General features: G+C 41.0%; 1 protein-coding gene and 1 pseudogene across 1 annotated transcript; both read left to right on the top strand.

Annotated features, from left to right (window-relative positions):
- The first annotated feature begins 18 nt into the window (after positions 1-18).
- On the top strand, positions 19-13,191 carry CUNH12orf54 (chromosome unknown C12orf54 homolog). Its single transcript, XM_017894714.1, has 6 exons — positions 19-51; positions 5,698-5,736; positions 7,902-7,934; positions 9,817-9,909; positions 11,245-11,345; positions 13,000-13,191. The coding sequence occupies exons 1-6, from the start codon at positions 19-21 to the stop codon at positions 13,139-13,141; spliced, it is 441 nt and encodes a 146-aa protein (XP_017750203.1). The 3' UTR covers positions 13,142-13,191.
- LOC108543893 (40S ribosomal protein S10 pseudogene) lies at positions 6,947-7,607 on the top strand (annotated as a pseudogene).
- Positions 13,192-19,839: the final 6,648 nt, after the last annotated feature.

Raw genomic sequence — 19,839 nt, 5'->3', positions numbered from 1 at the left:
GGTAGATGACGAGGTAAGATGAGAAGAGCTGGTGAAGAAGAAGAGGGTCATGTAAGCGAAAACGAGAAACTGAGATGAGGGAGAAGATGATGACTAAGTGGGAATCAGTACTATTTTGAAAAATTTCTATTGTGATTTGATCTGTATTTCCCATATCCTCCCCCCGCTCCAATCCTGCCCCCTGAGACTATTTTTTTCTGATTGTAACGTTGCTGTGGGAAACTAGAGAGAAAGCTACTGGGGGTGTAGTTGGGAGGAAGTGGTGGAATGGGGGTGTATATAGACAATCACCATTTTTACTTGCCGACTCATATATATTTTTCCCCCTAAACTTTTGTCTTTGGTGTCTTGTTTTTGTCCCTGTAAATGCAATAGCTAAGTATCACACTAAGCATTTGTTCTCCCTGGCTTCTCAAAGAAGTATTGGGTTTGGATGAATTTCGTCTTACGTTTCCTGATATTTCCCAAGTCTCTTGGGTTGGGTGGAAGGCCCGTGGCTGGTCCTCAGTTTGGTTAAGCTCAACGCCCAGGAGGGCCTGAGCACCAGCCATATCTTTTTGCTTCTGATTCACATGATACCTGCTTTTCTCCTGGCCTGCTAGAGGCAGTATCCAACACCCTGGTTTGGTAAATAGCGACCTAAGGCAGTATATTTGGCACTGGTTTGGCGACATTCCCAAGTCTTCTCATCCCATTTTCGCCCGCTTTCCAGAATGATGGTGGGGCTATTACAGCGTCCTACAAACGGGACTCAAGAATGTTCTCTTGAGAGCTTTGAGAGTATGCCAGACAGCTGAAAACTGTGCATGTGCTTGTGAGTTTGCAAGGAAATATGGTATTTGGTAATAAGTTAAAGAAGAAGAAACAAACCCTCTCAACTTTCAACTTCATTAAAAGGAAAAAATAAAAAAACTGTCCTATCTTGTCTGTAAAATATTAGAAACGCTTTGTTTTACAAAAATGGCGAGAGAATTCTATCCATCATGTACTCATCTGCACTTTAGAACATTTTTACAGACCTAAGTGCCTGAGATGTTGCTACACGTCAGCTGGGGCCTTTTTTTTTTTTTTTGCATACACCCGAGGCACAAGGAAAAAACTCGCAAAATAGTATTTTCTTACCTAGATGGAAAATCTGAAAGGTGAACTGCAAATTCCCTGTGATGTAACAGATATATTGACTTATTCATGTACCACTCTCTGGTTGCTTTGAAGTGATGTTGTATTTGTGAAGCCCGTGTTTCATTGCTTGTATAATTGTCAAGAACATCTGTACCAGTTTTTCTGCCTGCCCCTCCAGATGAGCCGAAACTTTTGAGTTATGTCGTGTCATTTGATATATCTCAATAAATTTTTTCACACAATATTTTGGGGAATGGCTTCTTTAAGTCCAACAGGCTACTGATCTTTTCAAGATGCATTCCAGATGAAGTGCTAGGTGAGGGGGGAGCTTCATTTTTGTTACCTGATAGAATAGCTTTTCTTATGATATATATATAATGTGATACTAAGTTTGGATACTTTTGGTTTTAAAGCAAGACTCGGTGGTATATCTTCATTAAAAGCTTCATTTTAAAAAGCTGTAAAGTTACTAAAAACACAAATACCCAATCAATCAAGTTGGGCCAAACTTGGAACCTTGTTTTGAATATCTTTCATTGTTTTGTTTGCTGTATTGTAAAAAGAATGTATGGTTGAAACTCAGGAATGTATAAAACGAATTATTTCACACACACAAAAATTGCTTTTAAGAAGTGTCTGTTCATGTCCTTTGTCCAATTTTTAATTGAGTTGTTTGGTTTTTTCTTGTTTATTTGTTTAAGTTCCTTATAGATTCTGGATATTAGTCCTTTGTGTCCTCTATAGTGTGAATTAAGGCCAACCACCTAAAATCAAGCTTCCCTTGGTCTACGGTGGAAAAGAGGGCTAGAATCCGCTGCTTGAGGCTAAATATGAGACCCAGGTGATGGTATTCATGAAGTCGGAAAAGAAGGAGGGTTTACTGTGAACTTACGGATCAGGAAAGCTTCATAAAGGAATCAGAACTTGGTTTGAGCCTTTGAACTTGCAGCAGATGTTTTGAGATAAGAGTTTGTAGAAATTTGGGAATGGGCGTGGTGATTCATGCCTGTAATCCCAGCTCTTTGGGAGGCCAAGGCGGGCAGATCACCTGAGGTTGGGAGTTCGAGATCAGCCTGACCAACATGGAGAAACCCCATCTCTGCTAAAAATACAAACAATTAGCTGGGCGTGCTGGTGCATGCGTGTAATCCCATCTATTTGGGAAACTGAGGCAGGAGAATCGCTTGAACCCTGCAGGCGGAGGTTGCGGTAAGCCGGGATTGCACCACTGCACTCCAGCCTGGGCAACAATAGCAAAACTAAAAGTTTGTAGAAATTTGGGAAGAGAAAGTGAAAAATAACTTATAAATTTCTAAGCTGCCTAACTTATGAAAGTGCTCGGAATGGTTAACTGGACCTCAAGCCTGAGAGCCAGCAAGGAATTGAGAAGCCTGAGTCTGCAGGAAGTTGGGAATCTGCTCTAAGAGTATGAATTCTCTTCCAGACAGCTGCAGGACCTTGAGGAAAAAATAATGAGTAGATATTGGAGTCTCCTAGACTTCCATATGAGAAAGCACATAAACCACACCAGAGCCCTGGCCTTTCTGCTGATGAACATATGCTTTTTGATGGTGAAAGTGGACAGGACACTGTAAAAATAACACACAACAATAACGTTTGAAAACACTTAACAGTTACAAATGCTTTCATATAATCATCCCCCAAATCCTTGAGAGAAAGATTACTCCTCTTGTTTTATAGGTGAGGAAACAGGCTTAGGGTTGAGGTTCAATAGCATAGTAGGGTGACTATAATTAACAATAATTTATTATGTATTTCAAAAATAGTTAGCTGAGAAGAGTGGAAATGTTTCCAGCACAAAGAACTGATCAATGTTTGAGGTGATGGATATCCTAAATACTCTTGATTGGATCATTAGATATTGTATGCATTATCAAACTATCGCATGTGCCTCATAAATATGTACGATTAATATGTATCATTAAATAAATTAAAAGGATGTTTTCAGAATTAGGGGCATGGCTTGGATTTGCAGTGAGTAGTAGCTCTGCCCGGTTCTATGGAGAAATAGCACTCCAGCTGGCAGAACTGTGTGCCTGAGCCATCTGATAAGATGTCAATGCTATCAATGTTCATCAACAGTCTCCTCTTAACTGGAAATCTGTAGGCTCAATGTCTTTTTATTTTTACTTTATTTTATTTATTTTTTTTTTAGCAACAAGGGCTTGCTCTGTTGCTGAGGCTAGAGTGCAGTAGTGCAATCACGGCTCACTGCAGCCTCAAACTCCTGGGCTCAAGCAGTCCTCCTGTCTCAGCCTCCTGAGTAAGCTAGGACCACAGGTGTCTGCCACCATGCCTGGCTGGGGTTTTTTGTTGTTGCTGCTGCTGCTCTTTCGTTTGTTTGTTGTTGGTTTTGTTTTGTTGTGCTATGTTTTGTTTTGTTTGTAGAGACGAAGTCTCACTATGTTGCCCAAGCTGGTCTTGAACTTCAGTGTCATCTAGAGCCCAGTTTTCACTCTATTGTGGGTCCCCAGACTCCCTGTGATTACTGGCCTCCCTACTCCTGTTTGGGAAAACTTATTGCTTTTTTTTTTCTTTTCTTTTTTGTAATCAATTCTTTGGTTTTTATTATGGCTTATCACCCAAGCATTCATTCTTAAACATTGTAATTTGGTTTTGCCTGTATCTTTAAAAAATCTCCACATTCCCCTTTCATTCCCTGCCCCACTTTTTCTGTGTGTGTAATTGTACTTGCTTGGTTATAAATCAGCGTCATTGTCCCTATGAGTCTGCGATTTTGCTGAGCTCAGCCGCCCATAGTAATAGTTTAAGGTATTTCTTTGCCAGTCGCTGTATTTCTTGCAAGCTGCGCCAGTTGAATCACAGATGTGATCAGAAGCTGAGAATGGGGTGGGTTTAGGACACATTTCTAATTCAGACTCTAGCAGCCTCCCCTCGCTCTTGTCCTCCTGTCATTTTTCCAAAGGCGGTGACTTACTTCTGAGATCTGGTTCCTCCCTCTCTTTTCTGGATTTTTTTTTTTTTTTTTTATTTTCCTATTTCTTAAACCTATACTCTTTTGGATTCAAATCCCAGCATTTTCTCTTCTGTGGGAAAGCGAATTTGGGATAGGTTAGTTCCAAGGAGTTTTATGGGCCCCAAACTGGCCTTCAGTCTGTGCGGAAAAAATGAAAATCAGCATATAAATTTGTAAAAGTGCGCCCAAGATAGCTACAGGTTGGCAGATATGCCCGTGAATAAAAACGAAACGAGGTTTATGAACTAAGCTGTGCTCACAACTGCTAGGCTGGAGTCTGTCAAATATTTCACTGACTTGTAGTGATTACAGCCTTGTCTATCAGATAAAACACAAAGGGAAATTATTGCTTTTTTTGATGGCAGGAACTGTATTAGCAGGAACCACATGGCCAGGAGATGAGGCTGTTTGCTCAGGATTGGCAAACATGGTAGAGCAGACTGCTTACCCAGGTTTCACTCACTTTCACCCTTCTTCTTTCTTCCAGTTACCTGTATATCTGTATACATCCTCTCCTAGGTGACTTTGGCACTGATTTAGGAATGAGGTGGTATTTAGGAATAAGAGCTTCAGTTGTGCTGCCAAGAATAAGCAAAATCTTTCCACTTCCTCAGCCTTCCATCCCCATTACCACCCCATCAGAAGTCACGAAGGAAAAGAACACTTTTCGGGGATAAAAGGAAGCAGTTTGCTAATTGAGTATACTTTCTAAAGAGGACCTCGGAAGTTTGACAGGTTAGGTGGGGTGAAGGGTGAAGAGTAGACATAAATTAGGCAGGCAGGAAAATGACAAGGTTTAATGACAGTGACCATCACCTTCACTTCCAATGTTCCATGCTTTAGAGTTCTCAAAGGGCTTCCAAGATACTTGGAAGATGAGGCAAGGTTCCCACCTGTCCCTACACCTCCCATAAGGGATATGAGAGGCAGGACCCTGGCTATCCTTCCTGGATTTTTAGTACAAAAACTTCAAGAATTCCTGCTTGGAGTGATAGAATAGAGTTAGGAGAAGCCTTTAGCCCACGTTCTCTGCTCCTCATCAGGTTTATATCATTCTTTCTTTGTAGCACATCCACAGAAGGGACAATGAGATCACAGGTGGGTAAGGTATGCAAACTCTCTGGATCCTCTGGGCCTTCTAATTCCTAGGGAGAGGGAAGGAGAAGAGGTTGTAGATAGGAGGGGAAAAAAAAAAGCTGCCTGAGAAGGGATGGGGTGCTCTTGACTGGCTGGTAGAGTGGGTCATTGTCTACCACACCAGTAATATCTCCAATGCCACTACTTCACCAGTTGACTCCAGGGGCAGGCAGGCTGTACAGGCATTGACAAGGTGGTAAACAAATGGGTCTGTTTGGACCTGTCACACACCAGCTAGATCCAGAGCGAAGCAGGATATATGGGATGAAATGATTCCGCAGGGCTGCAGGAGACTTTTGGCTGCCTGAGAAATGGGATGATTTGGGGTGTCCAGCTCAATTCCAAGAAATACCTTGTCTTCATAATGTTTCATAATGTGTCACTTCAGTTTCTGGGAGAATTGGGATATTGTTTCCAACATTTGTTTCTTATTTCTACAGGAAAGACAGGTAACCATCACTGAAACCCTGTGGGACCAGGTGAGGACAGAGGAATCATTTTTGACAGCATGGCAAGAGGTGGGAAGTGGGGGAAGGCTTCAGGAAGGAGCACATTTATTTCTCTTTCCTTGAGTGGTTTGTTGATTGACGGTGAAGGATCAACACGCTCCCTCTCACCTTGTTCTGTCGTTTGTGCAGTCTCATATTCTCAGAGTTTCTCGGGTCTGTGCACGTCAGTGCCCCTTCCTGACACCCACTTATTTGAAGCTGTCACAGGTCCTGTTTGTTTTAAGGGTGTTTAATCCCCAATTCTCAGTGATTTTTACAGACTTGAAAGCACAGGTATGGCCTTTCACAAACATGAAAATGTTGATTTCAATTCTCAAACGTAAAAATGCCAGGTTTCACTTTATAGTTGAAGGGTATATATGTGCAGAAGCCAGTAATGCCCATAAGATACCCACAGCAAATTGTAGTGAACTTTCATAGAATACAGACATTTACTTGGAGTTTCTAAGAGGCCTTCACATAAATACCAGCTACTTCAACATCCCAATCTTACCATATTAGTTGCTTGTAAAACCTTAGATAGAGATGAGAATTAAAAGATAATTGATCACTTTTGAACTTACAGTATAGGAAACTGAGCATTTAATCATTTCTGATTAAAAATGAGTAAAATTCTCCAGAGCCTCTTGTGTCAGCCCCCACTGTACAATATTATATAAAATGAATAATGTGTCCAACATGTTTTATTTTCTGTGATATTCGATGACTCTTTATATAAGGAAATAATCTTAATTATAATGCTGTACAGTAGCATAACTATTTCATGTTCTTACAATTATTATATTAGCTAAAGAGTAAGTTGCTTGTGTAAGAGTCAAAAGACCATCCTGTTGAGAACAAGAAAATAATCAGGTACTTATAATATAACCAAGAGTGAACAAAGGGCAGTGAATTAACCATCGAGAGGCAACGAATTAATCATTGGCGCACTCTACCCCTTTAACCACTCATCTTCCATATGTACCCTTATATACAAATGGAAGCTCCTGAATATCGACATACACTATATTTCCACCAAACAAGATAACAACTATCTAAAAGTTCTCACACTTTCTCCCAAGGGAGACAACCCACAGTTCCAACAGTCACTGGATCCGTTCATGGCTGGGTAATACAGTAGGCAGATACTTGGTTTTATAAGAAACTGCCAGCCCCGGCCCTGGACCCTATAGCCACTGAGATGTTGATGCCAAAGAACTGGATTGCCATTTATGAACTCGTTTTTAAGGAGAGAGTCATGGTGGCCAAGAAGGATGTCCACATGCCTAAGCACCCGGAGCTGGCAGACAAGAATGTGCCCATCCTTCACATCATGAAGGCCATACAGTCTCTCAAGTCCCGAGGCTACATGAAGCAATCGTTTGCCTGGAGACATTTCTACTGGTACCTTATCAATGAGGGTATCCAGTATCTCCATGATTACCTTCATCACCCGGAGACTGTGCCTGTCACTCTACGCCACAGCCATCCAGAGACTGGCAGGCCTCGGCCTAAAAGGTCTGGAGGGTTAGTGATCTGCAAGACTCACAAGAGGGGGAGCCAACAGAGATACCTACAGACAGAATGCTGTGCCCCCTGGTGCCGACAAGAAAGTCGAGCTGGGGCTGGGTCAGCAACTGAATTCCAGTTTAGAGGCAGATTTGGTTGTGGATGTACATCTACCTCAGTAAAATTGGAGAGGATTATTTTGCATTGGGTAAACTCACAGCCAAAAAGAAAAGAAAAGAAAGTGCCAGAACTTTTTCCAAAGTGATCATATGATTTTACACTCCCTCCAACAAGTAAATAAATATCGGTTGAATACCTATGCTAAGCTTCAGAATAAGAACGAATTAGACTGAAAATAAATATGATGGTAGGTTTCGTTATACATTCAAGGCACAGCCCAGTCTTCTTTAAATACTTTACTGTATTTTGCTCATTTACCACATAAAGAAATGGTGGCCCAGAGGTTTCTGTAGAGTGGAAGTCAGTGAGGATTTATTGCTAGAGCTACAAAGCCACAGTCTCTTGGCACTCACATCCTACAGCCTAGTGGCTAGGAGACTAGGTAACTTAATTTTATGTGTGAAATCTCTCTGGAATAAAGTAATCAACTACAATATTATTTTTTCTATATTTTTGTCTTCTGTCAGGTGCTGACAGTTTTTAAGGATATGCAAAAGGAGGCGAGATTAGATTTTGATTCTCTGAATTCCCCAGCCCTATCATGTGCCTTGATCCCATTTTTTTTCTTACCCTACTGAGATGTTGCCTCTGACCAAGGTTTCAGCTTCATTTATTTTTCTAGTGATTTCTCCCTTAAAGAGTACCACTGTCTTGTCAGTCTAGGCAGCTAAGACAAGAAGATGCCTAACAGTTCCCTTGAGGAAATGTGATAATACAGACAGAAAATTGTATGTGCTAGAACTTCTCTCAGCAAGAATACTCTCTGTGGTTGTATGAAATGCTGATAAGTGACTGAGTTGGGGAGAATCCCCTAGTGATGTAGTAAACTGCCTTATTAGGTGAGTATGTCTGTGTGGAAGTACGAATTAGAGACAAGAGCTACCCTTCTTGGATAAATAGAAATGAAACCTCTTCCTCTGCTCTCCTTGGCTCTTCTTCTATAGATTTCAGTCTCTCTCTCTCTCTCTCTCTCTCTCTCTCTCTCTCTCTCTCTCTCTTTGAGACATGGTCTCACTCTGTGCACAGGCTGGAGTGCAGTGACGTGATCTCAGCTCACTGCAACCTCTGGCTCCCAGGTTCAAGCGAATCTCCTCCCTCAGCCTCCCAAGTAGCTGGGAGTACCACACCCAACTAATTTTTTTTTTATTATTTTTTGTAGAGATAGGGTGTCGCCATGTTGCCCAGGTTGGTCTTGAATTCCTGGACTCAAGCCATCTGCCAGCCTTGGCCTCCCAAAATGCTGGGATTACAGGTGTGAGGCACTGTGCCCGGCCTAAGAAGGATTTTCTTTTTTTTTTTTTTTTTTTTTTTGAGACAGTCTTGTTCTGCCCCTGAGGCTACAGTGTAGTAGCATGATCTCGGCTCACCACAACCTATGCCTCCCAAGTCCCAGTGATTCTCCTGCCTCAGCCTTCTGGGTAACTGAGATTACAGATGTGTGGTACCATACCCAGCTAACCTCTGCATTTTTAGTAGAAACGGGGTTTCACCATGTTGGTCAGGCTGGTCTTGAACTCCTGACCTCAGGTGATCCACCCACCTTGGCCTCCCAAAGTGCTGGGATTACAAACATGAGCCACCCCGCCTGGCCAAGAAGGAATTTTTTAAAGATCCTTTATATGTAGTTAAAGCTTCTCTGCAGAGAACCACTGGAGACTCAATGAGGAGTGTAAAAGGGCCCAGCAAAGACATAGCAGAAGGCCAGAGGGCCACAAAGAATAAAAGATGTGAGACCTTGGTATGAATAGTTATGACTATAAGCGATGAATTATGTGTCTCCCACCCCTAAAGAGGCACAGCTTGCTCCTATTTATTCATTCATTATTCAAAAGACATTTACTGAGCATATGCTATATGCAGGGCATTATATTAAGTGGTTTGGTGTGAGAGATACAAAAACAATACAAATTGTGCTTTTGGAAGTCTTGGGATTTTGGCCGGGCACAGTGGCCAAAGTGGCTGGATGGTAATCACAGCACTTTGGGAGGCTGAGGTGGCCAGATCACCTGAGGTCAGGAGTTCAACCAGCCTGACCAACATGGTGAAACCCCATCTCTACTAAAAATACAAAAATTAGTCAGACTTGGTGGTGCACACCTGTGATCCCAGCTCCTGGGGAGGCTGAGGCAGGAGAATCGCTTGAACTTGGGAGGTGGAAGTTGCAGTGAGCCGAGATCACACCACTGCACTCCATTCTGAACAGCAGAGCGAGACTCTGTCTCAAAAAAATAAAGAAAGAAATCTTGGGAGTTCCATGTCCAAGAAGCCCATGTTTTCCCAAACAGACATCCCTGCATTTGACCAAGTCTATAGCTAGTACACTGCAGGTCCACAGGAGACCAGCCCTATCATCTCTGACTCTGTATTCTCATTATTTTTCAGCTGCAGGAAGATGCTCAGATTCGAGGTAAAAGAGCACCATTCCAAGGTTTGGATAAGGAAACAAGGGAGGGGATCTGGAATTCAAGTCTCATTGTATCCATTTTCCATACAAAAAAAAAAATGGAGATACGAAGCGAGATATGGAGTTCATCCCAAAGTCTCACCCTAGGATCTTCCATTTAGCTTACGGCTGGAGTCCAGGTTCTTTTCTTTCCCCACTTCAACCAAGTTGGGAATTGGCTTTCCTTAAAGCATTCATAAGTACTGCGAGTCTCTCCTCTGTCCAGCTCAATCGCCTCATGTCTGAGTCTGTTCAGGCTGCTAGAACAGAATACCATATTCGTTAGTTTATAATCAACAGAAATTTATTTCCCACAGTTCTGGAGGCTGGGATGTCCAAGATCAAGGTGCCAGCAGATTTGGTGTCCGGTGAGGCCCTGCCTCCCAGTTCATAGACAGCCAACTTTCTCACTGTGTCCTCACATGGAGGAAGCAGTAAAGGAATTCTCTAGGTTCTCTTTCATACAGACACTAATCTCATTCATGAGGGCTCTGCCCTCATAAGTGAATTACCTCCCAAAGGCCCCACACCTTACTATCATTGCTTTGGGGATTAGGTTTCAATATATCAATTTGGAGGGGACATAGACATTCAGTCTACAGCACATGGACAGGGATGGAAGAATCTTTTTCTCCCTTGGAATGGCTGTTGAGGGCCTGAGAACACTCTCATGCCTCGGCTAGATATGGTTCTTGTCTGTAAAGACAGCAAGTACGGAAAAGGGGAACAGCTTCCCAAGGCTGGCACAGGGATAGAATGGCAGGCAGGCTAGAGTGGAATGATTATTCAGGGTGGTCAAGTTACAGTTTTCAAACGCCCAGATGCTAATTCTAGCATTTCAAGAAAATACTCAAAATACCCAGGAGCCTAGAATTATAGCACAAAAGCCATATGTGGAACTCTTTTCTTTACTTATCCAAGAAAGAACTTACAAATTGGGGCTTTTCAAAATTTTGCATATATACAGATCACCTGGGTCCCTTGTTAAAAAACAGATTCTTATTCAGTAGGTCTAAGCTGGGCTTGAATTCTGAGATCCGCGACTCTCTACCTCTAAGAGACTCCCGTATGGTGCCAAAGCTCCTGGCTCTTGTATCCCATTGATTATCAAGGATATACATGACTGAGCCCAAAGAGAGAGCCTCCAAAGTCAGAATTAAATATTGAATTCAAGGATTTTTATATCCCATGGAAGGGGTGAGGAGCCTTCAGCTGTGGATACAAGAGGCAGGGAGAGGAGGAAATCTGGAGATTCTGACTACTCTTGGGGTCTCTCTGGTATTGGAACCCACTCTATGCTTTTTCAGCCCCGTGGCAAAATGGAGTTTGTTAAGAGTACAAATCTTCTTGGGGATCTTTAAATACAGACAGTCCCAGAGAAGACCCCTCTGATCTTTCTCCAAACCTGGTCCATCACCTCCACTCCAGAACAAGGAACTATGGCCTCCACTGTGAGATCCAGAGGCTCGTGAGATACTTTCCCTGGATGCTCAAAATATACAAAATTAGCCAGGTATGGTGGTGCACACCTGTAGTCCCAGCTACTCCGGAGGCTGAGGTGAGAAGATAACCTGAGCCTGGGGAGGTGAAGACTGCAGTAAGCCATGATCATGCCACTTCCCTCCAGCCTGGGCTGGAGACAGAGCAAGACCCTGTCTCATTTAAAAAAAAAGAGAGGAGGGAGGGGGGGATCCGGGACTTAGAAGAAAGTCATAAGAAAATTAGCAAAAGTTAATTTTCAAAAGAAAATTAACAAAAGTTAAAATGCCCTAATATTGAGAGATGTCGCTTTCTCTTCCATAACAAGATGAGGACAAAAAAGATCAGGCTACTGCAACATAAATTTAAATTAGACGTTGGAAGGAAAGACTTTCCAACAGTGCGACTGAGAAATAGGACTAGATAGTCAAGAAAGACAGTAGCACCATGTACCTCAGAGGGCCTTAAAGATAAATAATGTTTAANCCGGGACTTAGAAGAAAGTCATAAGAAAATTAGCAAAAGTTAATTTTCAAAAGAAAATTAACAAAAGTTAAAATGCCCTAATATTGAGAGATGTCGCTTTCTCTTCCATAACAAGATGAGGACAAAAAAGATCAGGCTACTGCAACATAAATTTAAATTAGACGTTGGAAGGAAAGACTTTCCAACAGTGCGACTGAGAAATAGGACTAGATAGTCAAGAAAGACAGTAGCACCATGTACCTCAGAGGGCCTTAAAGATAAATAATGTTTAAAAAAAAAATTAGGCCGGGTGCGGTGGCTCATGCCTGTAATTCCAGTACTTTGGGAGGCCGAGGCAGGTGGATCACCTGAGGTCAGGAATTCAAGACCAGCCTGACCAACATGGAGAAACTCCGTCTCTACTAAAACTACAAAATTAGCCAGGCATGGTGGTGCATGGCTGTAATCCCAGCTACTCGGGAGGCTGAGGCAGGAGAATCGCTTGAACCCAGGAGGTAGAGATTGCAGTGAGCCAAGATTGTGCCATTGCACTCCAGCCTAGGCAATAAGAGTGAAACTCGGTCTCAAAAAAAAAAAAACTAATTTTGACATGTTATGGTTTTTCCCGAACCAGGAAATGGAAAAGATGAACTCCCTAGATCCCTGTTTGAACAGAATTTGTCCCTATCTCAGAAAATTGACTCTCATAAAATAAAGCCATTTGTTTTAAAGAGATGGATTGTTATGCTTTAACTTTCTCAGTGCTGAAACCATGGAAGGAATAAATGAAAAGTGATTTCATATTAACAAAATTCTAAATGTAACTATTGTAAACCTTTGCATATGAGGAGCACTTTTGATTGGTCAAAATCTTTCAGATATATGATATTATTTAATTTTAATTTTATTATTCCTCTGAGTCAAGCAGTAGGAATATTCCTGATGAAAACATAGGCTGTAATAGGTTATGATGCTTCATCTCCTAAAGCCCACCCAACAAGAGCTTTTTCCTATGAGCCATGCATCCATCAGGAAATTGCAACTCCCAGAGCCTAAGATGCTCATTCTTGGTGGAGTGTAATAATAGAATCCCTAAGGGTAATGGAGGCCAGGAAGGGGACTGAAAGGGTAAGATCTCTTTCCCTCATATGTCTACAACTTTCTCTTATTTGGCACAGAAGCGTAAGGCCTCCAGATTCCTCCATGACCCCAAAGTTGAGAAGATTGCAGTTCAACTCTGGAGAGAAACCATCAGGAGGCTGTGTCCACAACCTGAAGCCACAGCTCTTCAGTCAATCACCTTACTACCCTGGACCCTAACTCTATAACCAGGGAAGAAGGACATCTCTGTTTCAGCCAGTTGTTTTACCCGGGCAGTCTTTCCCCTGAGCTCCACCCTGCCCATCTGTGGTAGTCAGGAATCCAGGCCTCATAGGTCCTCATCCCAACATGGCAGGGCAGCACCCCACGAAGCAGGTGCAGTCATACAAGGGGCAATAGGGTGAGAGGGTGGACAAGTGAAGGCAGGGCTAGGCCAGGTTCTTTTGGGCTCTGTGATCAAGACAAAGGGCCAAACAGAGTGCATCAGGTATGGACACTTTTATACAAGGATCAAGACAAAGATCCAAACAGAGTGCATCAGGTGTGGATAGTGTTCAGGAATCAAAGACAGAAAATTGTGGGATAAAGAGATGGAAAGGTGTAAAGTTTTAAAACACATTAACAAATGCGAGGCCTATAATTCCCTCTAGAAACTTACACTACTTTGGGGGCTTAATTCAGTGTCAAGAGTCAAACACAGTCTGTCCTTTATAGACTCCCTTGTCCGGGTTTTCTTTCCTAAAGTATTTGAATATGCTTCCCCAAAGGCACTGTTTAAGTGACAGGCCATTTCCTCAACCCTTTTCACTCTCCTGCTCCATAGGCTCATCTGACACCTAAGCCACCTGGAGAAGAAGACTGTCTCAGGTACTCACCCTGTGGCAGAAACTATACTAGCCACACCCTCTATATGACCTTCTCTAGGGCTCATTAGGAATTCCTTTAAAGAAAGAATCTGAGTTATAGGTGATGGAGAAGATTGGTTTCATCTGCCTGTGTCTAAGTACAGTGACTCTATGTACTTTCTTGAATAGCCTCCTTTCAAATATTTTATCCTGTTTCCCCCACAAATCATCAAAATACATAAAGTATTTCAATATTTTAGCATTAAGATTATATTTTGCTGAATGTAATACATACACTCACAAAACCTCTGTCAAAACCCAGTTTGGGTTCAGATTGTAAAGCAGGAAGCTTCCTTCCTCTAGTACAACATGGATAGCAAGTGTAGGACAGCAATAATCCTGAAGTGGAAACTACACAGAGAGAATATGGTCGACAACCAGTGAATCTCCTCCTTAGTTTCTGTTGGGTGTCTCGGGATGGGGTCGTGAGAGTAGAAGGATCACCACGAGGACTGCTTTTACTCTCAGGGTCACCTGCCTAGTAAATTGTCCAGCAGGGAGGAGAATAAATTTCTTGTATTCCCATCCATATGACTATGACATCTACAGCACAGCTTCAGTTGCCTGAAAAGGGGGAGATATTAGCAGATATCATCACTGAACCCAAAAGAGAGGGTGGTGCCCATGAGTGGAGATGCCAGGGCCTATGGCTGAAACTGGGAATTTGGAAATCAAGTGAGACCCAAGCACATTCCAACTGCCAAAGCAAGGAAACCAGCAAACAAGCAGCTGATGAAATAAATGTGACATCAAAGACTTGCCCTCCTGGTTCTTCCTGGGCTGTGGAATGGGTAGTGATAGAATTTCCAAGTATGATAGTGCATTTGGTTCAAAGAACAGCACTGTAGCATGGGAGAACCTGCACTATTATGTCATAAACTCAATCTGACTTTGTCTAAGTTTTTCTTCTTTGTGGGCCTCAGTTTCCTCTCCCATAAAGTAAGTAGCTGTTACTAGAAAATGCTGAAGGCGCCTTTCATTTCCAATATCCTGTGATCTGGATGGTCTCACAGTCTACCATTTAAAGATAGCTATTCCCAGCCTGTGAAAAGACCACCTAGTCCAAAAGCAATTCCTACAAGAAAAGACTATTTAGGATATTTGTCAAAGATGGTAATCTTTGCATATATAAATTATAAAAAAGATGGTAATCTTTGCATATATAAAATAAAACATATTACGTAACTGGTAAAGTAGAATTTTTATATCTTTCCTTTTAAACAAAATCTGAACAAATGAACGTCATATATTAAATATTATATCATGTAAGATTTAACCCCCAGAGTGAGAATTTGTCACACCACCAACAAAATAATAATCAGAACACATTATGGCAATAAGGTACCTTTATAAAAATCTTCACCTCATAGATGTTGACTCAGCATTTGTTAACATAAAAATTTTATTTTTTTAATTAACACTTTAAAATTAAATTACCTGGTAAGGAGACACTGTAATTATTGGATTGTACTAAAACAAAACCAGACAAGGGTGCCTTCTATTTTCATGCTAGCTCAACAATATTAAAAATGTTGTCAGTGTTTTCCATTTCTTTATTTTATTTTATTTTATTTGTTTTTGAGACAGAGTTTCGCTCTTGTCACCCAGGCTGGAGTGCAATGGTGCAGTCTCAGCTCACTGCAACATCCACCTCCTGGGTTCAAGTGATTCTCCTGCCTCAGCCTCCCAAGTAGCTGGGATTACAGGCACCTGCCACCACACCCAACTAATTTTTGTATTTTTAGTAGAGATGGGGTTTCACCGTGTTGGCCAGGCTTGTCTCGAACTCCTGACCTCAGGCGATCCACCAGTCTTGGCCTCCCAAAGTGCTGGGATTACAGGTGTGAGCCACTGCACTCCTCCCAGTGTTTTCCATTTCTAAAAACACTTAAATATAAAACCTCAGCAAGACATTTTATACAAATAGGTAGCAAAATTCATCCAGAAGCATAAGACAAAATGTTCAAAAACAGGCCGGGCTCATGCATGTAATCCCAGCACTTTGGGAGGCTGAGGCAGACAGATCACCTGAGGTCGGGAGTTCGAGACCAGCCTGTCCAACATGGAGAAACCCCATCTCTACTAAAACTATAAAATTAGCCAGGTGTGGTGGCACATGCCTGTAATCTCAGCTACTCAGGAAGCCTGAGGCAGGAGAATTTCTTGAACCCGGGAGGCAGAGGTTGTGGTGAACCGAGACCCGCCCTTTTCAACCCCGGGCGGGTAAAAAAAGCGAACACCCCTTCCAAAAAAAAAAAAAAAAAAGGTCCAAAAACAAATGAAGGTACTAATGGAGTTACCTTCAAATTTTTACTTCTCAAAGTTACAGCCACTGAAATTATATTGTATCATATTAAAAGGCAGAAATAATTAGTGGAATAGAAATGCAATTCATGATCCAGAAAAGTTTCAGCCTGTGATAGCCAAAAATTCCTAATCAAGAAGGATAAGAAGCACTCATTAATAAATGATATTGAGGCCAGGCACAGTGGATCCCAGACTTTGGGAGGCCAAGGCAGGTGGATCACCTGAGGTCAGGAGTTCGAGACCAGCCTGGCCAACATACTGAAACCCTGGCTCTACTAAAAATACAAAAATTAGTCAGGCATGGTGGCCAGTGCCTGTAATCTCAGCTACTCGGGAAGCTGAGGCAGGAGAATTGCTTGAACCCAGGAGGTGGAGGTTGCAATGAGCCAAGGTGGTGCCATTGCACTCCAGCCCGGACAACAGAGCGAGACTATGTCTCAAATAAATAAATAAATAAATAAATAAATAAATAAATAAATAATATTGAGGAAAGAACTTCATTTACACAGAAAATATTGTCTATCGTGAGTCAGATACTGAGCTTAAAGAACACAGAGTAAAGAAATTGCAACTGGTAAAATATCTCCTGTATAAATGGCATTAAGTGAGGGAGCACTAATGTCACTGAGGATCATCAAGGATGATCCAGGACTCAAACTGGAGCAACTGGGTGAAAGGAAGCAACACATTACTAGAAATTGAGACGACTGAGAGGAAGAGACTTTGGAGGTGAAAACAAAAGTTTACTTTTGGAAATATGTTTGAGAGTCTATGAGACATCAAAGCAGAGACTTCAAACATATTGTTAGATAGATGAATCTGCTCTGCAAAGGAAAGATTTAGAGCTTTTTCAATCACCTAGTCAATTACACTTACTTGCTTTTGTTACCATGCTTTCATTCCTGGGCTAAGAGGTGGGGAGGATCTTCACAAGTTTTACTTCCTAAATTTTAAGGGAAAATAATGTAGCCCCTAGAGAGTATTAAGGGCTTTTGGGGAGGAGACCCATGGGGAAAGTAGGACTTTGAAGGAGCCAGGACAATGGAGGAGAGCAGGTTTTACAAATCAGTCCTAAGGATAAGATCGAAGTGGCATGGGAGGTTTCCTGCATTACAGTGTATATGCGAGTGTGCCCTTGGCACACATCCTTATTGCCTAGCTCACCTGTCTGCGATCCCAAGTTGATTAGCCTAGAATAAGCCTGAAAAAAGTAGCTTCCTACCTGTTTGCTTAAGTATCAATGACATGAGGACAAGGGAATCAGTACATCAGAAGTAACACATTAAAAATGTCATTAAATTAAGAGAAAAGACTGCTTTCTAACACTGTTGCCATATTTCAACATAGTTCTGAATGTTCTAGACAATACAATAGCAAGGAAAAGAAAAAATAAGTGGAGGTCTAAACATTGAATAGGGCAAGATGATATGTAGGAAAGCATGAAGGTGGCCCACTTGTCTACTTGGATGCCCTATCCACGTGCCTACCTATAGGCACGTCCTCTACTTGTGCACTAGGTCCATAATGGATCAAGCCTTCTCAAGAGTATTGCTCCCGCAATTCTCCCCTTTTCTCCTGAATCATTTTTTCTTTTTTGTTGTTGCTGCAATTATTTCAATATCATTTATATATGCTATAATTTCTCCCATTTCTCACCACTTCCACTCTTTTCTGTTAACAGAACTCCTCTAGCTTATGATTAGAGCTTTGTGTGATATCTTTTTCTATCCTCTTACTTTTAATCTATGTGTTTTATATTTATATTTAAATCATATTTACATTTCAAACTTATATTTGAGTCTTGCTTTTTTATTCATTCTAAAATGTCTACCTTTCAACTGGAGTTTTTAGACCACTTACGTATAATGCACATGTAAGTAGTTGGATATAAAATGACCATCATACTATTTTCTGTTTTTTCATTCTGTAATTTATTCCTTTTTGCGTGTTTTCCTACCTTCTTTTGGGTTAACTGAATATATTTTAGCCTTTCACTTTATTTCCACTACTGGATTATTAACTACAAATTCTAGGTTTTTTTTAGTGTTTTCTCAGTTTATAATATGAAGTTTTAACTTACCTACTTATAACTTTAACGTATCTACTTTTTGAATTCTACTTTCAAATGATATGATACCTTCTCCTAAGGTAAAATGTGAAAACCTTAAAACAATAAACTTCTATTTTTCCATTGCTATTGTTTTTTCTATTCATGTCATACATTTTACATCTGTGTAAGTTAAAGTTTATTATCTTTTTATCATCTTTAATAATTTACATTAAATAGAATCAACCCATTTTAACTATACAGTTTGATGAGCTTTGGCAAATCTAGGCAGCCATGTAATCACCACCAAAATCAAGATACAGAATGGTTTCCATTAAAATAAGTTCCCTCAAGTGCCTTTGCCATCAGTCCCTGCCCCCAGCCTGCCAGGCCTCCCATCCTTCTTGACAATCATGGATCTGATTTAGACCACTGTAGTTTTGCCTTTTCCAGAAGTTCACATAAGTTAAATCATACTGTATGTAGTATTTTTATCTTTTTTCCTTCATTTAACATAATGCTTTGGAGAGTCACCTTATTCTTCCATGTCTGATTAGTTTATTTCTTTTTAATGCTGAATGTGTTACCTTATATACATATACCAACAGATTTCTATTCAACAGTTAATAGATATTTGGTGTTTTCCCCACAGGTTTTGAGTATTACAAATAAGGACCACATGAACTTTATGCATGGGTGTAGTGGATAATATGATAAGGGTAACTTTATTAGAAACTGACAGGCCAGGCACAATGGCTCATGCCTATAATCCCAGCACTTTGGGAGGCTGAGGTGGGTGGATCGCCTGAGATTAGGAGTTCAAGATCAGCCTGGCCAACGTGGTAAAACCCCGTCTCTACTAAAAATACAAAATTAGCCAGATGTGGTGGCGCATGCCTGTAATCCCAGCTACTCAGGAGGTTGAAGTAGGAGAATCACTTGAACTCGGGAGGCAGAAGCTGCAGTGAGCTGAGATCGTTCCATTGCACTCCAGCCTAGGCAACAAGAGCAAGACTCTGTCTCAAAAAAATAAAAGGAAAAGAAAGAAAGAAAAGAAACTGTCCAATTATTTTCCAAATTGGATATACCACTTTTAGATTCCTACCAATATATGAGATATCCAGTTACTACACATCTTCATCAATACTTGGTATTGTCAGTCTTTTTAATTTTTAACCACTCTGGAGTATGTAGTATATTTTTCTAATGACTAATGATGGTAAGCGTTATTTCAAATGCTTACTTACATTGCTATATCTTCTTTAATGAAGTGCCTGTTCAAATATTTTGCTTATTTTACTTTGGGTTGTCTTATTTTACTGAGTTATTAGACTTCTTTATATATTCAAGCTACATATCCTTTAATACGTAGCAATATAATATTAAAAGTCTGGGAGGTTTTTCATAGAAATTTGCAAGCTGATTCTAAAATGGGCAAAGCAAAGACTCTATAACAGCCAAAACTATGAGAACAAAGTTAAAGGACATATTACTTATTTCAGGACCTACTCTAAGCCATGTAATCGATATGCACAGGACCAACATACAGAAAACTACAAAATCCTGATTTTAAAAACCAAAGAAGATATAAATTGGAGAAGACACAAATAAATAGAAAGATTCTGTGTTCATGGATTGGAAGACTCAATATCGTTAGG

The sequence above is a fragment of the Rhinopithecus bieti genome, unplaced genomic scaffold (assembly GCF_001698545.2).
Source record: "Rhinopithecus bieti isolate Rb0 unplaced genomic scaffold, ASM169854v2 scaffold_24390, whole genome shotgun sequence".
Taxonomy (NCBI): Eukaryota; Metazoa; Chordata; class Mammalia; order Primates; family Cercopithecidae; genus Rhinopithecus; species Rhinopithecus bieti.
The sequence above is the reverse complement of the archived record's forward strand: the minus strand, read 5'-3'. Positions and strand labels throughout refer to the sequence as shown.